This window comes from Cotesia glomerata, linkage group LG9, assembly GCF_020080835.1.
Source record: "Cotesia glomerata isolate CgM1 linkage group LG9, MPM_Cglom_v2.3, whole genome shotgun sequence".
NCBI classification, from domain to species: Eukaryota; Metazoa; Arthropoda; class Insecta; order Hymenoptera; family Braconidae; genus Cotesia; species Cotesia glomerata.
In genome coordinates, this window is record NC_058166.1 from 18,329,346 (window position 1) to 18,350,505 (window position 21,160).

Consider the following 21,160-nt stretch of genomic DNA (forward strand, 5'->3'; position numbering starts at 1 on the left):
ATTTCGAATGAAGAAGGACTCTGACGGAAGCCATTTGTTAAAATAAATTCAAGATACTGTTTTTCACGTGCGTGAGTATCAATACGCTCTATATATTACATTTTTATTGTAATTGTAATTGATTATACTTGAAAATTACTTTTAAAATAATCTGCAATCGAAATCGAATTACTCACTGTCTTTATCAATCAGATATTAAATAATAATGATAATGATAATTGTATAAATGTATACATGCATTATTTTATTATGGACATTTATGATACAATAAATATTAAGTTAATTTATTATCAATATAAATAGATAAATATTTGATTCAACATCATTGTTATTTAACAGAGAAGAAATTTAACATTATTTTTTTTAAGACAATAATTTTAATTATTTATGACTAGTTCCACTGAGCTCGTCTTGGATTTCTTGCAGGGACTTACCTTTAGTTTCCGGCAAAATAAATACTGTGAATAGGACACTTAGGACGCAGAAAACTCCAAAGAGCCAGAAGGCAGTGTATTGTCCCCACGCTGCTGCGATATTGCTGAAGTACTTGGTGATCAAGAATCCCAAAAACCAGCAGGCAAAGACAACTATCCCCGAGGCCTTGGATTTAACTTCCGTGGAGAACATTTCACCCATAACTGTCCAAGGAAGCGGACCCCAACCGATGCTGTACGTAGCGATGAAGATTATCAATGAAGCTATTGGTAGCCAGCCAATATTGCTCACGTCATTTTTCGCTTCGTCTTTCAGATAAAAAAACAATCCAAGAATTCCCTGTGAATATAAAATTAATTAAATTACAATTCTAAATTTTTTTTTTAATTTTTTGTAAAAACTTACTAGACTTATAGCTGTTCCCGTTCCGGAAATAATTAAAAGTATCTTTCTTCCCAGTCTGTCAACCACCAGAGGTGTCACACCGGAAGCAAGAAATTGAACAATTCCGACAATTATCGTCTCGATTGAAGAACTGATTCCGCTGTTACCCGCGCTAGCGAAAATATTCTCTGAATAGAACAGAACAACATTAATACCTGTCATCTGTTGAAAAATTACCAGCAAGCACGTGAAAATTAGCGCTTTGAAATTGGCCTTGATCGTGAACAGGTCTGTTATCTTTGCTTCTTTACTGTAAGCATCTCGAACAGTTGTCTGATGAATTAAGTAAATATTATCATTATTAATATTATTTTTTTTTATAATTATAATTGATGACACTGAAGTTGACAGATATTAAAAATTTTTTTATAATTTTATAACAATTAAATTATTATTAAAATAAAATTTAATTAATAAATTTTAAATGTGAAAATTTAAAAAAAATTATTAGTGAAAAAATTTAAAAGTAATTTTTTATTTCAAAACTTTCAAAAATTGAGTTCATTAACTTATAAATTAAATAATTATCAATTTATTAATTAATTATTAATTTATAAACTAACCTCTATTTCATCAGCTTCAGCACGAACCGCAGCTTCACTTTTTCCCCGCAATCTTACTAAAGCGCTGACGACATCTTCCTTGCGACCCTTCGCTGCTAAGTAATATGGCGATTCTGGCATCGTGAAGAACAAAACGAAGAAAGCGATAGGCAAAGCTGCACAAGATATCCAAAAACTCGTGTAAGAAACATACGGACCAATACTGTAGGCCCACAGTAAGCCTATAGTAATAAACAATTGCAAAAATGACCCGAGAATTCCTCGGATTGAAGTTTCCGCGATTTCACCGCAGTACATCGGCAGGACAGCGAAGGAAATGGACAAAGCTACGCCAAAAATGAACCTTGCGACGTAGAACATTTCTACGCTTTGTCCTGTCGCGATTAGAATCCATCCCAGGGTTGAAGGTATGACACTTGATAGTAAGGTTGCACGTCTTCCAAAGCTGAAATTAGTAATTATTTATGACACTGTTGACAGAAATTTTTTAGCAAATAATTTATAATAAAAAAAAAATTAATTAAAAAATTTCACATATAAAAATTAATAAGAATTATAAATGGGAATTTTTAGAAGCATTTTTTTATTGTAATTAATATGAAAATTAAGTTAGCTGACACTTATAATTTTTTATATTAAAAAAAAAAAAAAACTATTACAAAAAATTTAGCAAATAGAAAATTTGAAAAAATGTAAGTGCAATTTTAAAAAAGTATTTTTTAGTTCTAATTTAATAAATTAAGCTAAATCAAAATTGTCGCCTAACTTTATTATTATGTAATTGATTTGTTATAAAATTAAAAAAAATCAACAATTGTTAAACATTAGAAGTTTTTTAATAATTTTATAGCAATTAAATTACTATATAAAAAAATTTAATTGAAAAATTCCACATTTAAAAATTAAAAAAAAATCAGACTTGGAAATTTTCAGAAGCATTTTTTTTTTATAATTAATTTGCTTAAAAAAAAAAATTAATTCAGTATCGTAATTATTAATTAATTAGGAATTTTATATCTATTATTTATTATTTATATTCGCATACGTTTCAGCTAAGTATCCAGCGAAAAAGCCACCAACCAACGCACCGACTGGAGTCAGCGATCCAATCCAAGACGCTTCTTCTTCACTAATAGGTCTTCCTATAGGGTTATCAGGACTCACCGGGTCTTTTTTTAGCATCAACAAAATCGGACTAGTCCATCCCAGAGTAGCTCCTCCAGCAACCACGGCGATGTTTGCTAACAGTATTACAAAGAGAGTAAGAATTTACCGTCATATTGAATTTAAATGATTTTTAAAGCTCAGGATAAATAAATCCGCGAGCAATCGATTTAACGACTGGTACGATTTAGTATCTAGTATTATTTGCTTTATAGTATCTATATACACTACTCGATATTGTCATTTTGTTTGAAAAAAAAAACTCAAGTGACTTTGTACTATCTGTGATAGCCGTGGCATTATCGCAAACAATTATTTACCGTTTTATTACTTTATATTTTTTTACTAATGCATTTTAGGTAGTATTTTTATACGAACCGTATTAGGGTTGAAAAAAATTAATGATCTATTTTTTATTACACTTAATTATAACAACAATTATAAATCTGAAGAACCTTGGTGATATTTTGAAGCAGTAGCTAAAGAAATTTATTAATTCAATTGCAACTATAATTTATTAATCTACGTTTTATAAATATTTAACACTTCAAGTAAGTAAATAATTAATTTCCGCTAATTATTTAAATCAATCTTATGTATTATTTTTATTTATAATAAAAAAAATAGCTTATTATTTTTTTTTATCCTCTTATTGTTTTATCAGAAAAAAATTTTTTTCATTGTTTAAAACTCAAAAAAATAAATAATTTAATAAAAGAATAATAAATATTATTACAGATGAATGGTGGATTAATTTATTAATTACCAGCAGTAGCAGCAATGAATTGAAACAATTTGGAGCCTTTTTCTCGCTCCATTTTATTGAATTTGTGGCTATTGAAGAATCCTTTGTTATCACAAGGATCAGCTCTATTGTCGACGTAAGTGATTGAAGAGTAATTATTGTCTGGTTTGTTATCGAGGGTAGTGTGAAGGTCCGGAGGTGACACAGGAAGACTTGTAGCCACGGCCTCATATTGATACTCTTTATATCGCCCCTCTATCGATGAATCTTCTTTAGTAGCCATAGTGGGGCGGTGATCGGCTCTAACGTCCAATTGATATTTTTTATTATTTTTAAATTGACAACCCTATACTCAACCACCACTCAGATAATGATTAATAATTTTCTCAGACGTTTTATTTCAAACGAGAAAATCCAAATGAGGCGCCAGAAATATCTACCGAGAAATAAATGTTAAAAATCACCTGATAAATTTAGCTAATTGTTTTCAAGTACCAAACAACAATAAGTTAATAAATAATGTTCACTTTTATAATGTCGCTTGACGTAACGCCAGATATACGACTGGTGAATTGAATATAAAGATCTCAATGGGCTATTCTGGTGCCATTTGAAGATAATTAACTAGAATAATGCCATCAAGTTTGATGCCACCTTTTATACCTCTTTTTTAATCAGCATTATCTCGAAAATTTAATAGTCTAGAGCATGTATTTAAATATTTTTTTATTTAGTGTTAGTTTACATTTTAATTGTTGGCTAAAATTTTTTTTTATCTCATGTAATTAAATTAAAATCTGCTAAACTGAATTTCTTGATAATAAAACAATCAAGAAGCTATTACTCATATTTTTTTTTTTTTTTTTTATAACGCTCTAGTGTATTGTACGTGATTTTGATTTTTAAAAGATTATAAAGTGATAACGATTATCGATATACAATCTCGAGTAAAGTTTACATTTTTTGCTATTATAAAAAAGCTTCCTAGATTTGATCGATTAAAAAATTTTACTGATAAAAAATATCATTGTTATGATTAATGCTACTGTACATAAAACTTGGCAATGATAATTATTAATTAGTAATAGAGATAAAAAATAAAAATATAAAAATATATTTTATTATAAGACTAGTATTAATTTAACTTAAGGGCGTCTTGTTCTCTCAATTTGATCTTCTCCGTTTAATGCACATTGAATTTCTTGTAATGTTTTTCCTTTTGTTTCTAGAACGAAGAAATACTCAAAGACGGTTGCGACTACCATTATCCCGGCAAACACCCAAAAAGTTACCGCAGCGCCTAATTGTTCTTTCATAGATGGGAATGTTTTAGTGACAAGGAATACTAAAAACCAATTTAGCATTACAGCTAATCCTGAAGCCATGGCTTTTGTTTCTGTGGTGAATAATTCGCCCATTATCATCCAAGGAATGGGTCCGAGACTGAAAAAATATTTTAATAATTAAATTTACGCTAATAAAATTACCCTGAATAAAAAAAAGTCCTGAGACAAAGAAAAAACCAATTCTTTTCAATACTTTTTCCTTTGTCTCAATACTTTTTTTTAATCAGGATATATTTGAGAGGTAATTTATAATTACCCAACGGAAAATGCAATCATAAAAAGGGTTAGAGATACAAGAGGTAGCCATCCGAGGTTAGAAACATCTTTGCCGCCATCTTTGAGGTTAAAATATAATCCAAGAGCGACTAGGCTAATTGCCATGAAAGAAGAAGAGAATATTAATAGAGGTTTTCTTCCAGATCGGTCGACAATTAATGCTGCTACTCCTGCCATTATTGCCTGAAATTTTGAGGAGTTATTTATTTAAAAAAATTTTTTTTTAGTTATGAATTTTGTGAAGAAATGATTTTAATTAAAACAGTTATTTTAATTTACTTGAACCAAAGCGACAATTATCGCAGCGACATCTGAATTCAAACTACTGCCAGCTGCTTTGAATATTGTCACGGTGTAAAAAATAACAGCGTTAACTCCTGATAATTGTTGGAACGCCATTAAACCGAAAGAAGCTAACACGGCTTTTCTAGCTCCTGAAGTTTTTATTAAATCAAATACGGAACTTTTTTTTGTTGCATTTTCTTCAACTTCTCTCTGCATTTCAGATATTTCTTCACAGGTGTCGTACCCGTCACCTCGAAATACTCCGAGAGCTATTGAAGCTTCGGGTTTTCTTCCTTGTCCCTTTAATGACAAATTGGAGGTAAATAATAATAATCAATATAAAAAATTTCAATGTCATTATTATTATTATTATTATTATTATTGTTATTTAAAATTTTTAAATTAATAATAACATTAATAATCAATGTAAAAATTTTTAATATAATTATTATTATTTTTATTTTAGTTAATAAAATTACCACAAGCCACATTGGTGATTCAGGCATCCAGAAGAAAGCTGCAATAAAAATAACTTCAACTAGCCCACAAAGAATCCCTAAAACAGTATAAGAGACCGTCGAGCCTAGAACAAAGGTCAGAACAATTCCAAAAGCGAGAAACAGCTGAAAAATAGCCCCCAGAGTACCACGAGCCGAGGGAGAAGCTATCTCGGCGATGTAAGTAGGAACTAGGACACAAGACGCTCCAACAGAGATCCCGCCGACGAACCTTGCTATGTAAAGCACCCACACGCTTTTCGCGAAGACTATCATCGTCCAGGAAAGAAGAAATGGCCCCGCGAGAAGAAGCAGGGCTTTTTTGCGGCCTAGCTTGTCGGCTAAGCTTCCGGCGGGAAACGCTCCAGCCATTGCTCCGATGGCCAGGAGAGAGCTCACCCATGAGCCCTGTTCTTCACTCACTGGGAGCCAGGAATCTTTAGCGGAGAGCTTTATCAACACCGGCGATGTCCATGCTAGAGAACTTCCGACTCCTATCGCTAGAATACTCGCTAAAATACGTAATTTAAATTTACAATATGGAGATAAATTTTATTTATCTATATTATTAAGAAAATAAGAAAAATTTTGTGCCCAGGATAGTCATATGATAAAGTCGGTTTTTTTAGTTAAAGTTAGTGTCATTGCAAAAGTCTTGACTTGAATGTGTGCCTTTTCAAGATTTCATATCATTCTCACCGAGTCAATTTATTATGATATGTATTTAGGCTGCATTTGGAAATTCTCTATCCCTCGATACATAATTAAGAAATGACCTTGTATCTTGAGAACTATTGACATTTTTAAAGATATAAGCTCATCCCGATGTTACACTCATCGAGAGCTTTCATTCGAGTACACACATCAATTTTTCATATATTTTATATATTTTTCACAAATACTATATATATAAAATATATAAAAATTGCCATGTGGGTACTCAAATTAAAGCTCTTGATGAGTGTAATATCGGGATGAGCTTATATCTTTAAAAACGTCAATCGTTAAGAAATGACATTGTGTCTTGACAACTAATGATATTTTTAAAGATATAAGCTCATTTCGATGTTACACTCATCGAGACCTTTCATTGGAGTACCCACATCAATTTTTCATATATTTTATATATTTATATATATTATATATATGTATATATGAAAAATATATCAAAAAGTCATGTGGCTACTCAAATGAAAGCTCTTGATGAGTGTAACATCATGACGAGCTTATATCCTTAAAAATATCAATAGTTAAAAAAGTACAGTGCAATTTAACAAAAGTCATTATTTAATAACGCAAAATCTCATTTATTTTTAGGTAACATAGTGACTGCAAGGTATTAAATCAAGTACCTGAAAAAGCCGCCAAGTATTGCCAAAGTTTCTTGCTCTCTTGGTTAGTACGCGGCGTCTCAATCATCATTTCAGTGGTCTCCATTTCTTCTTCTTAGATTTTTTATAAAATACAACCAAATCTTTATTGTTAATTAACTTGTACTTTTGATTACAGAATACTTTAATCGACCGATTAATGAAGAAATTATCCGCATGTCACGGATACCTGGTAGATACTATCTTATATCATTGATCAAAGTTATCTGAACTGCTGGGAATTGTAAAAAATTTTCTTCTACAAGCCGATGCGGCTCAGTGATAACTATCAAGTGCTTTGAGTTTGTCATTCCAAAGCTAATTTGTTCGACCCTCAATCTGATGAAAAATGTTAGATTTAAAAATAATATTAATGATATTGAGCAACGAGCCATTAGTTGGGTGTTTTATCTCTCTATTTACAAAGTTAACCTGATAAAAAAATTATACGTAAGTATGGTTACTTTGTTTAGTTTACTGAGTGGTCTCAAATCGTATTTACTCGACGATTCTTCCTTGATTCTATTGGTTCACATATTTCTTAATAATCGCTGTGATAATTACTAACGTTTTAAAGAGAAGGAAGGGTTTTATATATTTAATTTGATGTACAATTTTTTTTATTCATATTTATTTTATAAAAAATTGTAAACAAAAAATTTCATAAGAGAAAATCTCTTTTTAATATAATCGTAATCACATTTTTCGAAATAAGTATTTTAATTTATAATATTTTATTTATCAAAATATTAACTTACATGCTAATAAGGCCCTTGAAGTATTTTTACTTTATTATACTTAATTAATTAATTAATTAATTAATTAATCAGCTCACTGCTTACTGGTAACTCGGAGTTTTTATCAAAAAAACTCTGATTTATTTTTTTTTTGCTAAATAATATATAATATTAATTATAATTAATATATTTATAAACACACAAATTAGAAATACTTAATAGATTATTTAAGTAGATTTAAAAGTAAAAATAATTATTTTTAAATAAAATTACAGGTTGGATTAGAAAAAAAAAATAAATTTTTTTTTTATCACCATTTTGTAATCACTAAAAAATAATACTCTAACTTATATTAAGAAATGACCTATAAAATACCGAAAAATATTTAATTGTCTCACAATTTTAGCGACAATTACTGGCATTTATCACTCAGAATCTAATAATTAGCTAATAATTATATTTTAACTCTAGAGTACATGAATATTAATTTTCCAGTGTCGGTTGGCTGAAGAAACCTGTATTTCCTGACTTTAAGTTTATTAACAAGATCTTCAAATTCTGATTTAGTGTGATTATCGCTCCAGCGAATCGATAAGAAATTTATCTGAACTTTGTCCCATGGAAGAGTATCAAGTACCTACGGTAAAAAATTATTTAATTAAATATTTAAGTACACTAAAAAAAAAAAAATACTTAAAAAAATTTTCTTGATACAAGAATTCATGTTCTTGAAAATTTTCAAAAAAAAAAATTTTTTTATTTTAGAAAATTTGACAATTTTTTTTTTAATTAAATAAAAAAAAATCGACCCTGTCCGGGATGAGCGGGAATAGTTGTTAAATTGATTAAAGGTTTTTTTTGAGATAAAAAAATAAAAAAAAAAAAGTGACGAACTTTGAAAAAATAACGATTTTGCTCAAAAAAATCGATTATTTTATAGAATTAATCATATTTAATTATTTTTGTGTATTTTTTCGAAAAGTTCATTCAAAAACAAAAATTTTAAAAAAAAAAGGTATCGAAAGGTCAACGTACAAAAAAGTTATGGCTATTTGAAAATAAAAAAGCCATTTTTTTGAAAAATTCATAACTTTTTTTTGGGTTGGATAAAAAAATTTGGAAAAATGTCTTTCAAAGGGTAGAAAAGAATATATTCTTATATTTATCTTATTCCCCATATTCTTAGCTCAAGAACTTGTTAAATAAATTGAAATAATTTTTACTTAATTTAAATAAAGCTATTTTCTTGTTTATCTATTATCCAAAGATAAATATTGATGCTCTTCTCTTCAAAAATTAATAATTAATAATAATAGAATATTTTATCGTCATCGAATTTCTTGAACCAAAAAATTGTTAATTGAGTAAAAGTATTTTTTTTTTCTCAGTGTAAATATTATGTCAAATTTAAATATTAATGAATTATTATTACTGCTTAAATTATTAAAATAGCTACCTGGATATCAGATATATCAGTACTGTCGAGATTTAAATAATCAATATTTGTGTGATTGTATGCAAGTAGCACGCTGTACAATGGAAAGCACTTTAGTCTCATAGTCGGCAGACCTTCATCGGGGAAAATAATGCTATTTGGTCCCTCCCCTAATTTTGTTACACGAACTTCTGATTCTTGATGATAAGTAATCTAAAAAGTGAAAAAAAAAAATATAATAAAATTATATTGAAGGAAAAAAAAAAAACATGATTCCGGCCAGGATCGAACTGGCGGCCTTCTGCGTGTAAAGCAGATGTGATAACCGCTACACCACGGAACCACTTGATGTAGACTGCCGGGGCTGAGTTACTATTTAAAGCCGGCGAGTAAAAGCTCGTAAGTGACTCAACAATATTTCGGATTTTTTTTTTTAATAAAATATTCATTTTTTAGTTAATAACATGAGTGTAAATAAAAAGCCCTTTTTTACGATATAAATAATTAATCATAATATTTCTTTTTTTTTTTAGGGCTAAAATAAATTATATAAATATTTTTTTGGTAGCTCGTGAAATTTTACTCGTAAGAAAAGTAATTTTAATATTTAATTTATTTAAAAGATAATTTTTAAAAAAATAAAATATTTGGAGAGAATTTACAAAAAAAAATTTTTTTTCTTTTTTGAGAAAATGAAGCTTTATTCATTAGAAGAAAAATTAATTTTAATATTTAATTTATTAAAAATTTACTTTGAAAATAATTTTGAAAAATTTAAAATTTACCAAAAAATTGAAAAAAAAAAAAATTTTTTTTTTTGGATAGAATGAAGTTTTATTCTTAAGAAAAAAAAAGTAATTTTAATATTTAATTTATTAAAAATTTACTTTGAAGATAATTTTGAAAAATTTTGAATTTATAAAAAAATCTAATAAAAAATAGAAATTACCTCCTTGGTATCTTTGTCAGTACTCAAACAAGCGTGAATAACACGCGTAGCTGGATTTTTACTGCTTTTGCAGGTTTCAAAAAAGGACCTGAAGTCAGTAAGAACAAGAACTCCACGCCAGCCGTACTTGGACTCGAGCCAGGAGGTTGTAAACACAGCACCCGGCCGGTTTATATACTCAAGATAAACACCGTTGCGTTTGCCTTGAAGAAGAGCTACCAGCGACTTTTCTTCCCCGGTTTCAGACACGTTGAAGTTGAACTGGTGAGTCGCTCTTTTAAACTGGACTTCCCGAATGTATGCCACCAGCTGAGGGTTGTCCATCGAGACACTTTGGAGTACGTAGTCTTTTGTCATGTTTGCGTCGAATGCTTGTCTTCTGCAAATTTTAAATATTTTTTATAAAATATTTTAGGGAATATAGATAAAGTTTTAAGTAAAATAAAATAGCAGATGAGTGACTAACGCTTTTTACGGAACTCTAGGAATAATTTATTCAAAAAATTTTTTACCTGAGAGCTGCAGCTTCGCTCCAAATCAGTAGCAAAGCCATTGCCGAAGAAAAGGCCGCTAGAAATGCCAAGCAAGGAGCTACTCTGCGGATCCAACTTTTTTTCTGTGTACTTCCTAGAGATATTGAGGTAATTGGCAATGGAGCAGTGTTTCCTGCCACTGAAGGTATCACCGGGCCCAATCCAGCCATTCTAAAGGTTAAATATAAACAATTAGCTTCTATTTAAAAATAATGAAGATTAATTTAATAATTTTTTTAACAAATAAAATTATGGCAAAAAAAAATTGACATTTAAAAATTAAGTAAAATTTTTTGAAACAAATTTTTTTGTTAAAAAAATTAAAAAATTATCAAGTGACTGCTAAATTTAATGATAAAAAAAAAGTTAGCCGACATTAAAAATTTTTTATTGAAAAAACTATTACAAAAAAATTTGACGTGAAAAAATTTTAAAAATTATCCATGTAATTTTTTTTTTACTTTTAATTTAGTTGAAAAAAAAATTAAAAATTATTTAACGTCGGCTAATTTTATTATTTTAAAAATCACTTCACTTATAGTTAAATAATAACTAAAAATACTCACTTGTTCGTTTATTTTATTATAATATAAAAATGTTATTTTTATTTAAATTATCCAGTTGGCAAACTATCAAGTACTGAATGAAATCCAGAGTAATTTTTTTCTTTCCATAGGACTTACTCCCTACTTCCTTTTAATTCCTGCCAGATAATATTCCAGCAAGTACAGCTTTATATTCTGCAACACGTGTTAGCTTCGATAAAAAATTGTAAGCAAACTTTATATACATACATACACTCACACTCTCACATTTATTTATTTATTTATATTGATATAAATTTTCGCGGAATACATATATAATATTATAACATAAACTGTGATAAAAGTAGCGTCGTATTACATTTATCCAAGCGCCAAAATACCGCATCGCGTGTTATATTAATATTCCATCCTACACTTCGCACATATATACAAAAAAAAAACTAACTACAACCTCTCATTATTATTATTATTATTGTTGTCATTAAATTTTTAACAATACCACATGTCTCAGCTGTCACTTTTGAATCAAATTAAAAAATATTTCCACAATTAACAACAATGACAAAAAAAATTAACAATTAATTTATAATATTAAAGTTAGCCGACATTTGTAATTTTTTTATTATTTTTCAATAATTAAATTAGAACAAAAAAATATTTTTTAAAAATTGCACTTACAGTTTTTAACAAATGAAATTTTTTTAAAATTTTTTTGTAATATTTTTTTCAATGAAAAAAAATTCTTAAAATTTTCAGATATCGGCTAACTTAATTTTCATAATTAATTTTTGTAAACAAAAATAAAAAACTGTCACTTTAATAAATTATATACATGCAATTTATATAAATATAAATATAAATTATCGTACCGTCAAAAATATGTCCATAAAGTTAATTATAATATCACACCAGCTGTTCAATGCTAAATGCATCAATTTTGGTAACTATTTATTATTATTATCATTAATTTAATTATTTATTATTGTTATTATTATCACTGGAAAACTTTTTGTACAATTATTTACACTGTATAAATATTAAATAAATTTAAATAATTATTAATTTTAGGCTTTTAATGAAGATTAAATTTGAAAGGACACAAATAATTAAAAAAAAATACTGATTGCAAGACAGAACTACCAGCACTGGCCAGCACCTGGAACATGGAACGCATGCGGCATGACGACGGCTGTAAGCTGTGAGTAGAGTACAATGCCTCCGGTCCGATGTGTTTCTGTCCTTGTCTTAACTCGAAAACATAATACTGAATATAATACGGGCAGTAACAACAACAGTATGGTACGTATCCTCTCTTGCTCTTACATATATAATATTAAATAGCCAAGCCGCTCTTTTGAGTTTGAGTAAAGTCCCAGTCCCACCAGTTCACCGTATAGTATCCTATCCACTATCCAGTATCGTACCAGCAGTGACTCACACTTTACTTCTATTCCCTTCATCCCCTCCAATCATTTCTGTCCATCTCGATGCTTTACTTTTTACTTATATTCTTGTATTGCTCCTACATATTACATCTAACTCTGGATTCATAATAATCATAAGAGATACTCAGCTCCCACATTATATTACCCACTCCAGTATTTGGAGTTTTAAAAGTCCTACGAGTTGTGAGTATTAGGTTTGTAGAAAAATTATTATATATGTAAAGTTGCTTTTATTTCTTCATGAAAATTTAATCAATTGACATTGGAAATTTTTATTGAGAAAATTATTAATAGAAAAAATTTGTTATTTTTATTTATTTAAATAATTTATAGATAATATGATAAGTATTTAGGCTGCATTCGAAAATATTCTCTAGATACATAATTAAGAAATTAAATTGTATCGAGAACTATTGACATTTTTGAAGATATAAGCTCATCTTGATGTTACACTCATCGAGACCTTTCATTTGAGTACCCACATCAATTTTTCATATATTTTATATATTTATATATTATGTATATGTATATATGAAAAATATATATAAAAATACATGTGGGTATTTGAATGAAAAGTCTTGATGAGTGTGACATCAGGATGAGCTGATATCTTTAAAAATGTCAATAATTAAAAAATGACCTTGTATCTCGTGAACTATTGACATTTTTAATGATATAAACTCATCGCGATGTTACACTCATCGAGACCTTTCATTTGAGTACCCACATCAATTTTTCATATATTTCATATATTTATATATATTACATATATGTCTATATGAAAAATATATAAAAAATGGATGTGGGTACTCAAATGAAAGCTCTTGATAAGTGTAACATCATGATGAGCTTATATCTTTAAAAACGTCAATAGTTAAAAAAGTACAGTGCAATTTAACAAAATTCATTATTTAATAACGCTAAATTTTATTTATTTATAGTTCACTAGTCACGGCAGTCACGTAGTGACTGCAAGGTTGCTAGTTTCTTCAAATTTTATTTGATACAAAAGTAAAATTATAAAACATTTGACAATTTTTCTAAAATTTTTATTTAAAACTTTTCACTTGTAGATTAAAAAAAAAAAACACTTGTCTTTAATTTAAGAAAAAATACTTTCTTAGTAATAATTAATTTTTTGTAAAAATAACAGATGTCTGCTAATTTAAATTTCATGCTATAAAAATTTCATGAATTTTATAATTGATAAATTATTAAAAAAAAATCCTATATGTAGAAAATATAAAAAACTACAATTAAATACTTGAATTAATAAATAATAAAAAATTCTTTAATTTCTTCCAGATAAAAATTCATCATCTCTATAGAAGAGTATCCAATTAGTAGTAAAGTACTAAAAAATTAAAATACTTAAAAATTGTCAGACATATTAATTTAGCTGTAATAGATTTAATTTTTTTAGGTCTGGGTGGTACGAAAATCCATTTGCGGTTATGAACAAAAAGAAGAAATAGAAAGAGAATCCATACAGACTGGGATTGAATTGAATGGTATTGGAGATTGATAAGCGTTGGTGGGTTGGGGTGGAAAGAGCCGAACTAAAAGGATTAATAGAACGTCGAAGAAAAATAATGTGAGCAGTGGTTCTCAGATAAAAATAATAAAAAAAAAGCCCTAAGGCAGTTCTCGTAATCCAGAATGTATTGTAATAGATTGAACAGAAGGATAAAATGAGAGCTTTTATGTGTCTTGACTGTTGAAATAACATATATGCTGTTATCGGGTCATGACTTGGGTGTATAGCCATCGAACGAATGGGAGTATGTGGGAGGATGCGCGGTTTTTCATGCGTGGGTGCTAGGGTTGTCGGCAGCGTACCAGCACTGAACAGTGTTGATCATAACACGGAAAATCTACGAGGCTACCGCAAGTAAGCTCAGCTCTCTCATGCTATAACTAAAGTTAATTTAAACTTGCCTTACATTACCAGAGAGCTATTTGGGTCAATTACTTCATTAAAAAAGGTATGACTTACATGTTACTTCTATTTATTTATTTTATTAACTTTTATTGATATACATTGTTCTACTTATTTTATAGAGTTCGTTTTATATATAAATTTTATTAATAATTTACTTGTCTGACCAGTCTGGACTTGCTGAAAACTAATGCGCAATATAAAAAATTACTTTTTATATGGATTGTCACTTGGGACCAGATATTTACAACTTTTTAGTGTCTTATTAATGTAATGTCGGCGATATGCAAATTTTATAGTTACAAACATTTTTATATAAGAGATAATAAGTATGGGTGGTCATCACTCACGAAGTGTGCCTACGCCGGGGGAGGAAGGTAAATATTTACATTTATATCATTACTTTATTTAATATTCTAAGTATATTTATATTTTACACTTATTTTTGTTTTAAATTTATTTTAGAAAAAATTTATTAATGGTAACTAGCAATCTTGCTGTCACTATGTGACTGCCGGGACTTGTGAAATATAAAAAAATAAAATTTTGCTTTATTAAATAATTACTTTTGTTAAATTGTACTTTATTTTCTTAACTATTGAAGTTTTTAAAGACATAAGCTCATCCCGATGTTACACTCATCAAGAGCTTTCATTTGAGTACCCACATTCATTTTTCATATATTTTTCATATATACTTATATATAATATATATAAATATATGAAATATATGAAAAATTGATGTGGGTACTCAAATGAAAGGTCTCGATGAGTGTAACATTGGGATGCGCTTATATCTTTAAAAATGTCAATAGTTCACAAGATACAAAGTAATTTTTCAATATTGACATTTTTAAAGATATAAGCTCATCTCGATGTTACACTCATCAAGAGCTTTCATTTGAGTACCCACATGCATTTTTCATATATTTATCATATATACATATATATAATATATATAAATATATGAAATATATGAAAAATTGATGTGGGTACTCAAATGAAAGGTCTCGATGAGTGTAATGTCGGGATGAGCTTATATCTTTAAAAATGACAATATTTCACAAGATACAAGGTAATTTCTTAATTATTGACATTTTTAAAGATATAAGCTCATTTCGATATTACACTCATCAAGACCTTTCATTTGAGTACCCACATGGCAATTTTTATATATTTTATATGTATATATGGTATTTGTGAAATATATAAATATATAAAATATATGAAAAATTGATGTGGGTACTCAAATGAAAGGTCTTGATGAGAGTAATGTCGGGGTGAGCTTATATCTTCAAAAATATCAATAGTTGACAAGACACAAGGTCATTTCTTAATTATTGACATTTTCAAAAATATAAGCTCATCATGATGTTACATTCATCAAGACCTTTCATTTGAGTACCCACATGACTTTTTGATATATTTTTCATATATACTTATATATAATATATATAAATATATGAAATATATAAAAAATTGATGTGGGTACTCAAATGAAAGGTCTCGATGAGTGTAACATCGGAATGAGTTTATATCTTTAAAAATGTCAATAGTTCACGAGATACAAGGTCATTTCTTAATTATGTACTGGCCACAAAATTTTTCTTATTCTTTTAATAATATAGATTAATATTGATATTGGTAATTAATTTATTATCATAAATTTATTTTATTAATGATAATATATTTTATAAATTAATTTTACGCATGCTTTTAATTTCTATTAAAAGTTTATCTTCAGGTAAATTAAGTCTCTTAACTTTGTAATTATAATACAGTATTGATTTATTTTAATTAAAATTTTGTAATTACGCGCCTTGTCGTAGTAAGAATTTTTTTTTTTTAATCAATTGTTCGGAGTATACGGCAAAGATAATTCTAAAACTTTTTTTTTATTTTTTTAATTTCCAATATTTTTATTTTTTTTAATATCGGGTACTTTAATAAAGTATTTGATTTAATTTAGTAATAAAAGTTTTTTAAGTTGATAGTAAAATAAAAAAATAAATTGTATTATAAGAAAAACTTTAAAAGAGTCTATTCATCGTAAAACGTCGAGTACGCTAAAATAAAAAATAACTTTTTTTTTTATTTTTTATTGTAGTGAACTTCAATCACTTCCAAGTGCTTCGTGCAATAGGGAAAGGAAGTTTCGGGAAGGTGTGTATTGTAGAAAAGGGCGAACATAGCGGAAAAATGTATGCCATGAAATATGTACATAAATCAGAATGCGCTATGAGAGGTGCTTTAAAAAATGTAACAAGAGAGGTCGAGATAATGTCGAAATTGGAGCATCCATTTTTAGTCAACTTGTGGTTTAGTTTTCAAGGTAATAATTTAATAATTAATTATTATCATGTTATTAATTATTCATTTTTTTTATTTTTAATTACAGATGAAGAGGACTTGTTTATGGTAACAGATCTTCTTCTTGGAGGAGACTTGAGGTATCATATTCAGCAGCAGGTTCACTTTTCTGAAGAAAGTGTAATTTTGTTCATTGCGGAGATAGCTTTGGCATTGGACTACTTAAAGAGTAGACGAATCATCCACAGGGATATTAAACCTGATAATATCCTGTTGGATGAGGAAGGTAATTTAGTAATAATTAATTAATCATTTTCAAAAATTATTTTAATTGCTATGAAATCAAATATTGATTCTTGAAAAAATATTTATAAAATTTGATAATAATAACTAGCAACCTTGCAGTCACTATGTGACTGCCGTGACTTGTGAACTAGAAATAATTAAAATTTTTCTTTATTAAATAATTAATTTTATTAAATTGTACTGTACTTTTTTAACTATTGGCGTTTTTAAAGATATAAACTCATTCCGATGTTACACTCATCGAGAGCTTTCATTTGAGTACCCACATGCATTTTTGATATATTTTTCATATATACATATATATAATATATATAAATATATGAAAAATTGATGTGGGTACTCAAATGAAAAGTCTCAATGAGTGTAACATCGGAATGAGTTTATATCTTTAAAAATATCATCAGTTGACAAAATACAATATAATTTCTTAATTATTGACATTTTTAGAGATATAAGCTCATTCTGATGTTACACTCATCATGACCTTTCATTTGAGTACCCACATTAATTTTTCATATATTTTATATATTTATATATATTTATATTATTATAAATATGTATGTATGAAAAATATATCAAAATTGCATGTGGGTACTCAAATGAAAGGTCTCGGTGAGTGTTACATCAGAATGAGCTTATATCTCTATAAATGTCAATAATTAAGAAATTATATTGTATTTTGTCAACTTATGATATTTTTAAAGATATAAGCTCATCATAATGTTACACTCATCAAGAGCTTTAATTTGAGTACCTACATGCATTTTTGACATATTTTTTATTTATACATATATATCATATATATAAATATACAAAATATATGAAAAATTGATGTGGGTACTCAAATGAAAGGTCTTGATGAGTGTAACATCAGGATGAGCTTATATCTTTAAAAATGTCAATATTTCACGAGATACAAGACATAAATACACTGGCCACAAAATTTTGCTTATTCTCTTAATAATATAGATAATAAAATTTATTTCTAAAGAAATAAAAAATTATGAACTTTCATTAAAATAAAACTTTTTTAATTAAAATCTAGGACATGCCCATGTGACGGACTTCAACGTAGCAACCCAACTGGAGGACGATCAATTGGCGACATCAATATCAGGAACAAAGCCGTACATAGGTGATTACGCCCATAGGTGAATTAATCGTAAGCAAGTAGTAGATTAATCAAGGAATCAATGTGTTTGACTAAAATCACCTTGTAAATTAGCTCCAGAAATTTACATGTGCTCATGCGAGGTCCACGGTGGCTTTCAATCCGGATACGGTTACACGGTTGACTGGTGGAGCCTTGGTATTTTAGCGTGGGAGACACTTGAAGGCGTCCGGCCCTTTCCTATTCACTCTGGCACCAGTTACAAAGAAGCCCTCCGGATACTCCAGGCGAGTATTGTTATTATTAAACGCAAACTATTGATTGCTAATAGAAACAATGGCAACCTTTTCAAAGCCTTATACATATTGTATTTTTATTATTGAATTTTATTTTATCCTCAGGACTGTCGCCCAGTTCACCCGACAGAATGGAGCCAATCGATGTCGCAATTGCTAAACAGCCTGCTCACTCAGGACCCGAACCAACGTACCACCACTCTCTGTCAATTGAAACAACTCCAAGCCATGAATAAATTAGACTTTGATAGAGTTTACCTCAAACAAGTAAAACCAATATTTACACCGTCCAAGAACCACCTGAACTGTGACCCGACCTTCGAGCTCGAGGAGATGATTATTGAGGCTCGGCCGCTTCACAAAAAAAAGAAGCGACTTGCCAAACAGAGGTCATTACGCAGTCAAGAGCTCGCTGATCAAGTAGAATCCATGGCTGTTGTCAGTGGACCAACTTCCAGCATCCCAAGCCAGGATCCGACGGGTCTAGTTTTTATTCCAGACTTCCCGGTGTACAATAGAGAACGCGAACTGGAGCAACGGCTGAGGGAGGAGAAGGAAAAACAGTGGGAAGAGGAGCTACGCATTGCTATGGCTGAGAGTGAAAAGAAACTCAGGTAAAATTGACGTTTTTAAAGATATAAGCTCATCCCGATGTTGCTCTCATCAAGAGCTTTCATTTGAGTACCCACATGCATTTTTGATATATTTTTCATATATACATATATGTAATATATATTTTAAAAATATAAGCTCATCATGATGTTACACTCATCAAGAGCTTTTATTTGAGTACCCACATGCATTTTTGATATATTTTTCATATATATAATATATACATATATATAATATATATAAATATATGAAAAATTGATGTGGGTACTCAAATGAAAAGTCTCGATGAGAGTAACATCAAGATGAGCTTATATCTTTAATAATGTTAATAGTTCACAAAATACAAGGTAATTTCTTAATTATTTACATTTTTAAAGATATAAGCTCATTCCGAAGTTGTACTCATCAAGAGCTTTCATTTGAGTACCCACATGCATTTTTGATATATTTTTCATATATACAATATATATATATATATATATATTTTTCATATATATATAAATATATGAAAAAATTGATGTGGGTACTCAAATGAAAGGTCTCGATGAGTGTAACATCAAGATGAGCTTATATCGTTAATAATGTCAATAGTTCACAAGATACAAGGTAATTTCTTAATTATTTACATTTTTAAAGATATAAGCTCATTCCGATATTACACTCATCAAGACCTTTCATTTAAGTACCCACAACAATTTTTATATATTTTATATATATGGTATTTGTGAAATATATAAATATATAAAATATATGAAAAATTGATGTGGGTACTCAGATGAAAGGTCTCGATGAGTGTATCATCGGAATGAGCTTATATCTTTAAAAATGTCAATAGTTCACGAGATACAATATCATTTCCTAATTATTTATCAAGAGATCATTTTCGAATGCAGCCTAAATACTTATCATCATAAATCAACTATCTATCTAAAATTCACAAATCACGTAGCTTGTATTTTTATAGTTGAGTAGCTCCCCTTGTTTTTTTTTTTTTTTTCAATACGTTCCATTTTTTTTTTTTTTTTTTTTATTCGCAGGGATCCCGATCGTGATAAACAACGATCTCACAGCAATCAACACTTTAGAAATAGCAGCCGGTTAAGTGTCTCCTCATCCAACATTCACTCACGTATTGAACGTGCCTCGTTACGCTCGAATAAAAGATCCGGCATCGCAACTTCTTTGGATATTGATTTTATCGATGCTAGTCCTGAAACGTCTACCTCCTAACATAGACAACACAAACATAAATGTTTTATTTTTTAAATTTCATTATTATGCTAATTGTCACTTGGACTTAATATTATTATTATTATACATAGATATTTAATAATATTTACATGGAGTTAAAAGGAATTTATTTTACGAATTTTGGTAAGAAATATGATAAATGCTTTATTGAATTGACATTGTATAAAATATTTACGAGCACGTTCTTATTTCGCTCACGTTTGTTTTTTGTATTATATTATTACGTACTAGTCACTCGGTACCTAATTGAGTGAAGTACTAAAATCATAAAATGATAACGATATTTTATTGATAAAAAAAAAAAAAAAACAAAAAAAAACAAAAACAAAAAAGTATAATAATTATCACAAAAAAATTTTTGTTCGTTTTTTTTTTTTTAATAGATCACAATTATTTATATAAATATATTAAATTCTAATCTCACACCGAGTTAAAGAGCAATCTAAAATTTATATATATATATATATATTAATACAAAATATATGATTCTATATATATATTTTTTTTTCCAAGTAAAAAATTAAAAATCTTTTTAATAATATTGATATAAATTTTGAGGGTATTTTT

The 21,160-nt window shown here is 28.4% G+C and overlaps 3 protein-coding genes and 1 non-coding gene across 10 annotated transcripts; 1 reads left to right on the forward strand and 3 right to left on the reverse strand.

Annotated features, from left to right (window-relative positions):
- Positions 1–275: 275 nt before the first annotated feature.
- Positions 276–7,591, reverse strand: LOC123272282 (facilitated trehalose transporter Tret1-1-like). The gene is made up of 10 exons (XM_044738979.1): positions 7,108–7,591; positions 5,738–6,267; positions 5,253–5,558; positions 4,954–5,156; positions 4,500–4,794; positions 3,373–3,697; positions 2,488–2,683; positions 1,443–1,887; positions 841–1,152; positions 276–774 (listed from the first exon to the last, which is right to left on the reverse strand). Exons 1-10 carry the CDS (start codon positions 7,190–7,192, stop codon positions 382–384), a joined length of 3,090 nt encoding a protein of 1,029 aa, XP_044594914.1. The 5' UTR covers positions 7,193–7,591; the 3' UTR covers positions 276–381.
- A 708-nt stretch (positions 7,592–8,299) lies between these two features.
- Positions 8,300–11,519, reverse strand: LOC123271612 (protein Star-like). Its single transcript, XM_044738002.1, has 5 exons — positions 11,346–11,519; positions 10,759–10,950; positions 10,247–10,625; positions 9,319–9,510; positions 8,300–8,499 (listed from the first exon to the last, which is right to left on the reverse strand). The coding sequence occupies exons 2-5, from the start codon at positions 10,947–10,949 to the stop codon at positions 8,317–8,319; spliced, it is 945 nt and encodes a 314-aa protein (XP_044593937.1). The 5' UTR covers position 10,950; positions 11,346–11,519; the 3' UTR covers positions 8,300–8,316.
- On the reverse strand, positions 9,568–9,640 carry Trnav-uac. The gene has a single exon. It is a non-coding gene; the product is annotated as a tRNA-Val (tRNA).
- LOC123271611 (serine/threonine-protein kinase 32A-like) lies at positions 10,870–20,928 on the forward strand. Of its 7 annotated transcripts, none has more exons than XM_044737995.1 (12): positions 10,870–10,956; positions 11,456–11,550; positions 12,393–12,963; positions 14,075–14,120; positions 14,193–14,754; positions 14,879–15,085; positions 16,815–17,039; positions 17,106–17,303; positions 18,369–18,458; positions 18,549–18,721; positions 18,836–19,344; positions 20,380–20,928. In XM_044737995.1, the coding sequence occupies exons 6-12, from the start codon at positions 15,040–15,042 to the stop codon at positions 20,570–20,572; spliced, it is 1,434 nt and encodes a 477-aa protein (XP_044593930.1). In that variant the 5' UTR covers positions 10,870–10,956; positions 11,456–11,550; positions 12,393–12,963; positions 14,075–14,120; positions 14,193–14,754; positions 14,879–15,039; the 3' UTR covers positions 20,573–20,928. The 7 variants fall into 7 exon arrangements, with proteins under 7 accessions (XP_044593930.1, XP_044593936.1, XP_044593929.1 ...); XM_044738001.1 differs by lacking the exon at positions 10,870–10,956 and having other exon boundaries at positions 11,463–11,550; positions 14,193–14,363; positions 14,443–14,754; XM_044737994.1 differs by lacking the exon at positions 10,870–10,956 and having other exon boundaries at positions 11,463–11,550; positions 14,831–15,085.
- The last annotated feature ends 232 nt before the right edge of the window (positions 20,929–21,160 follow it).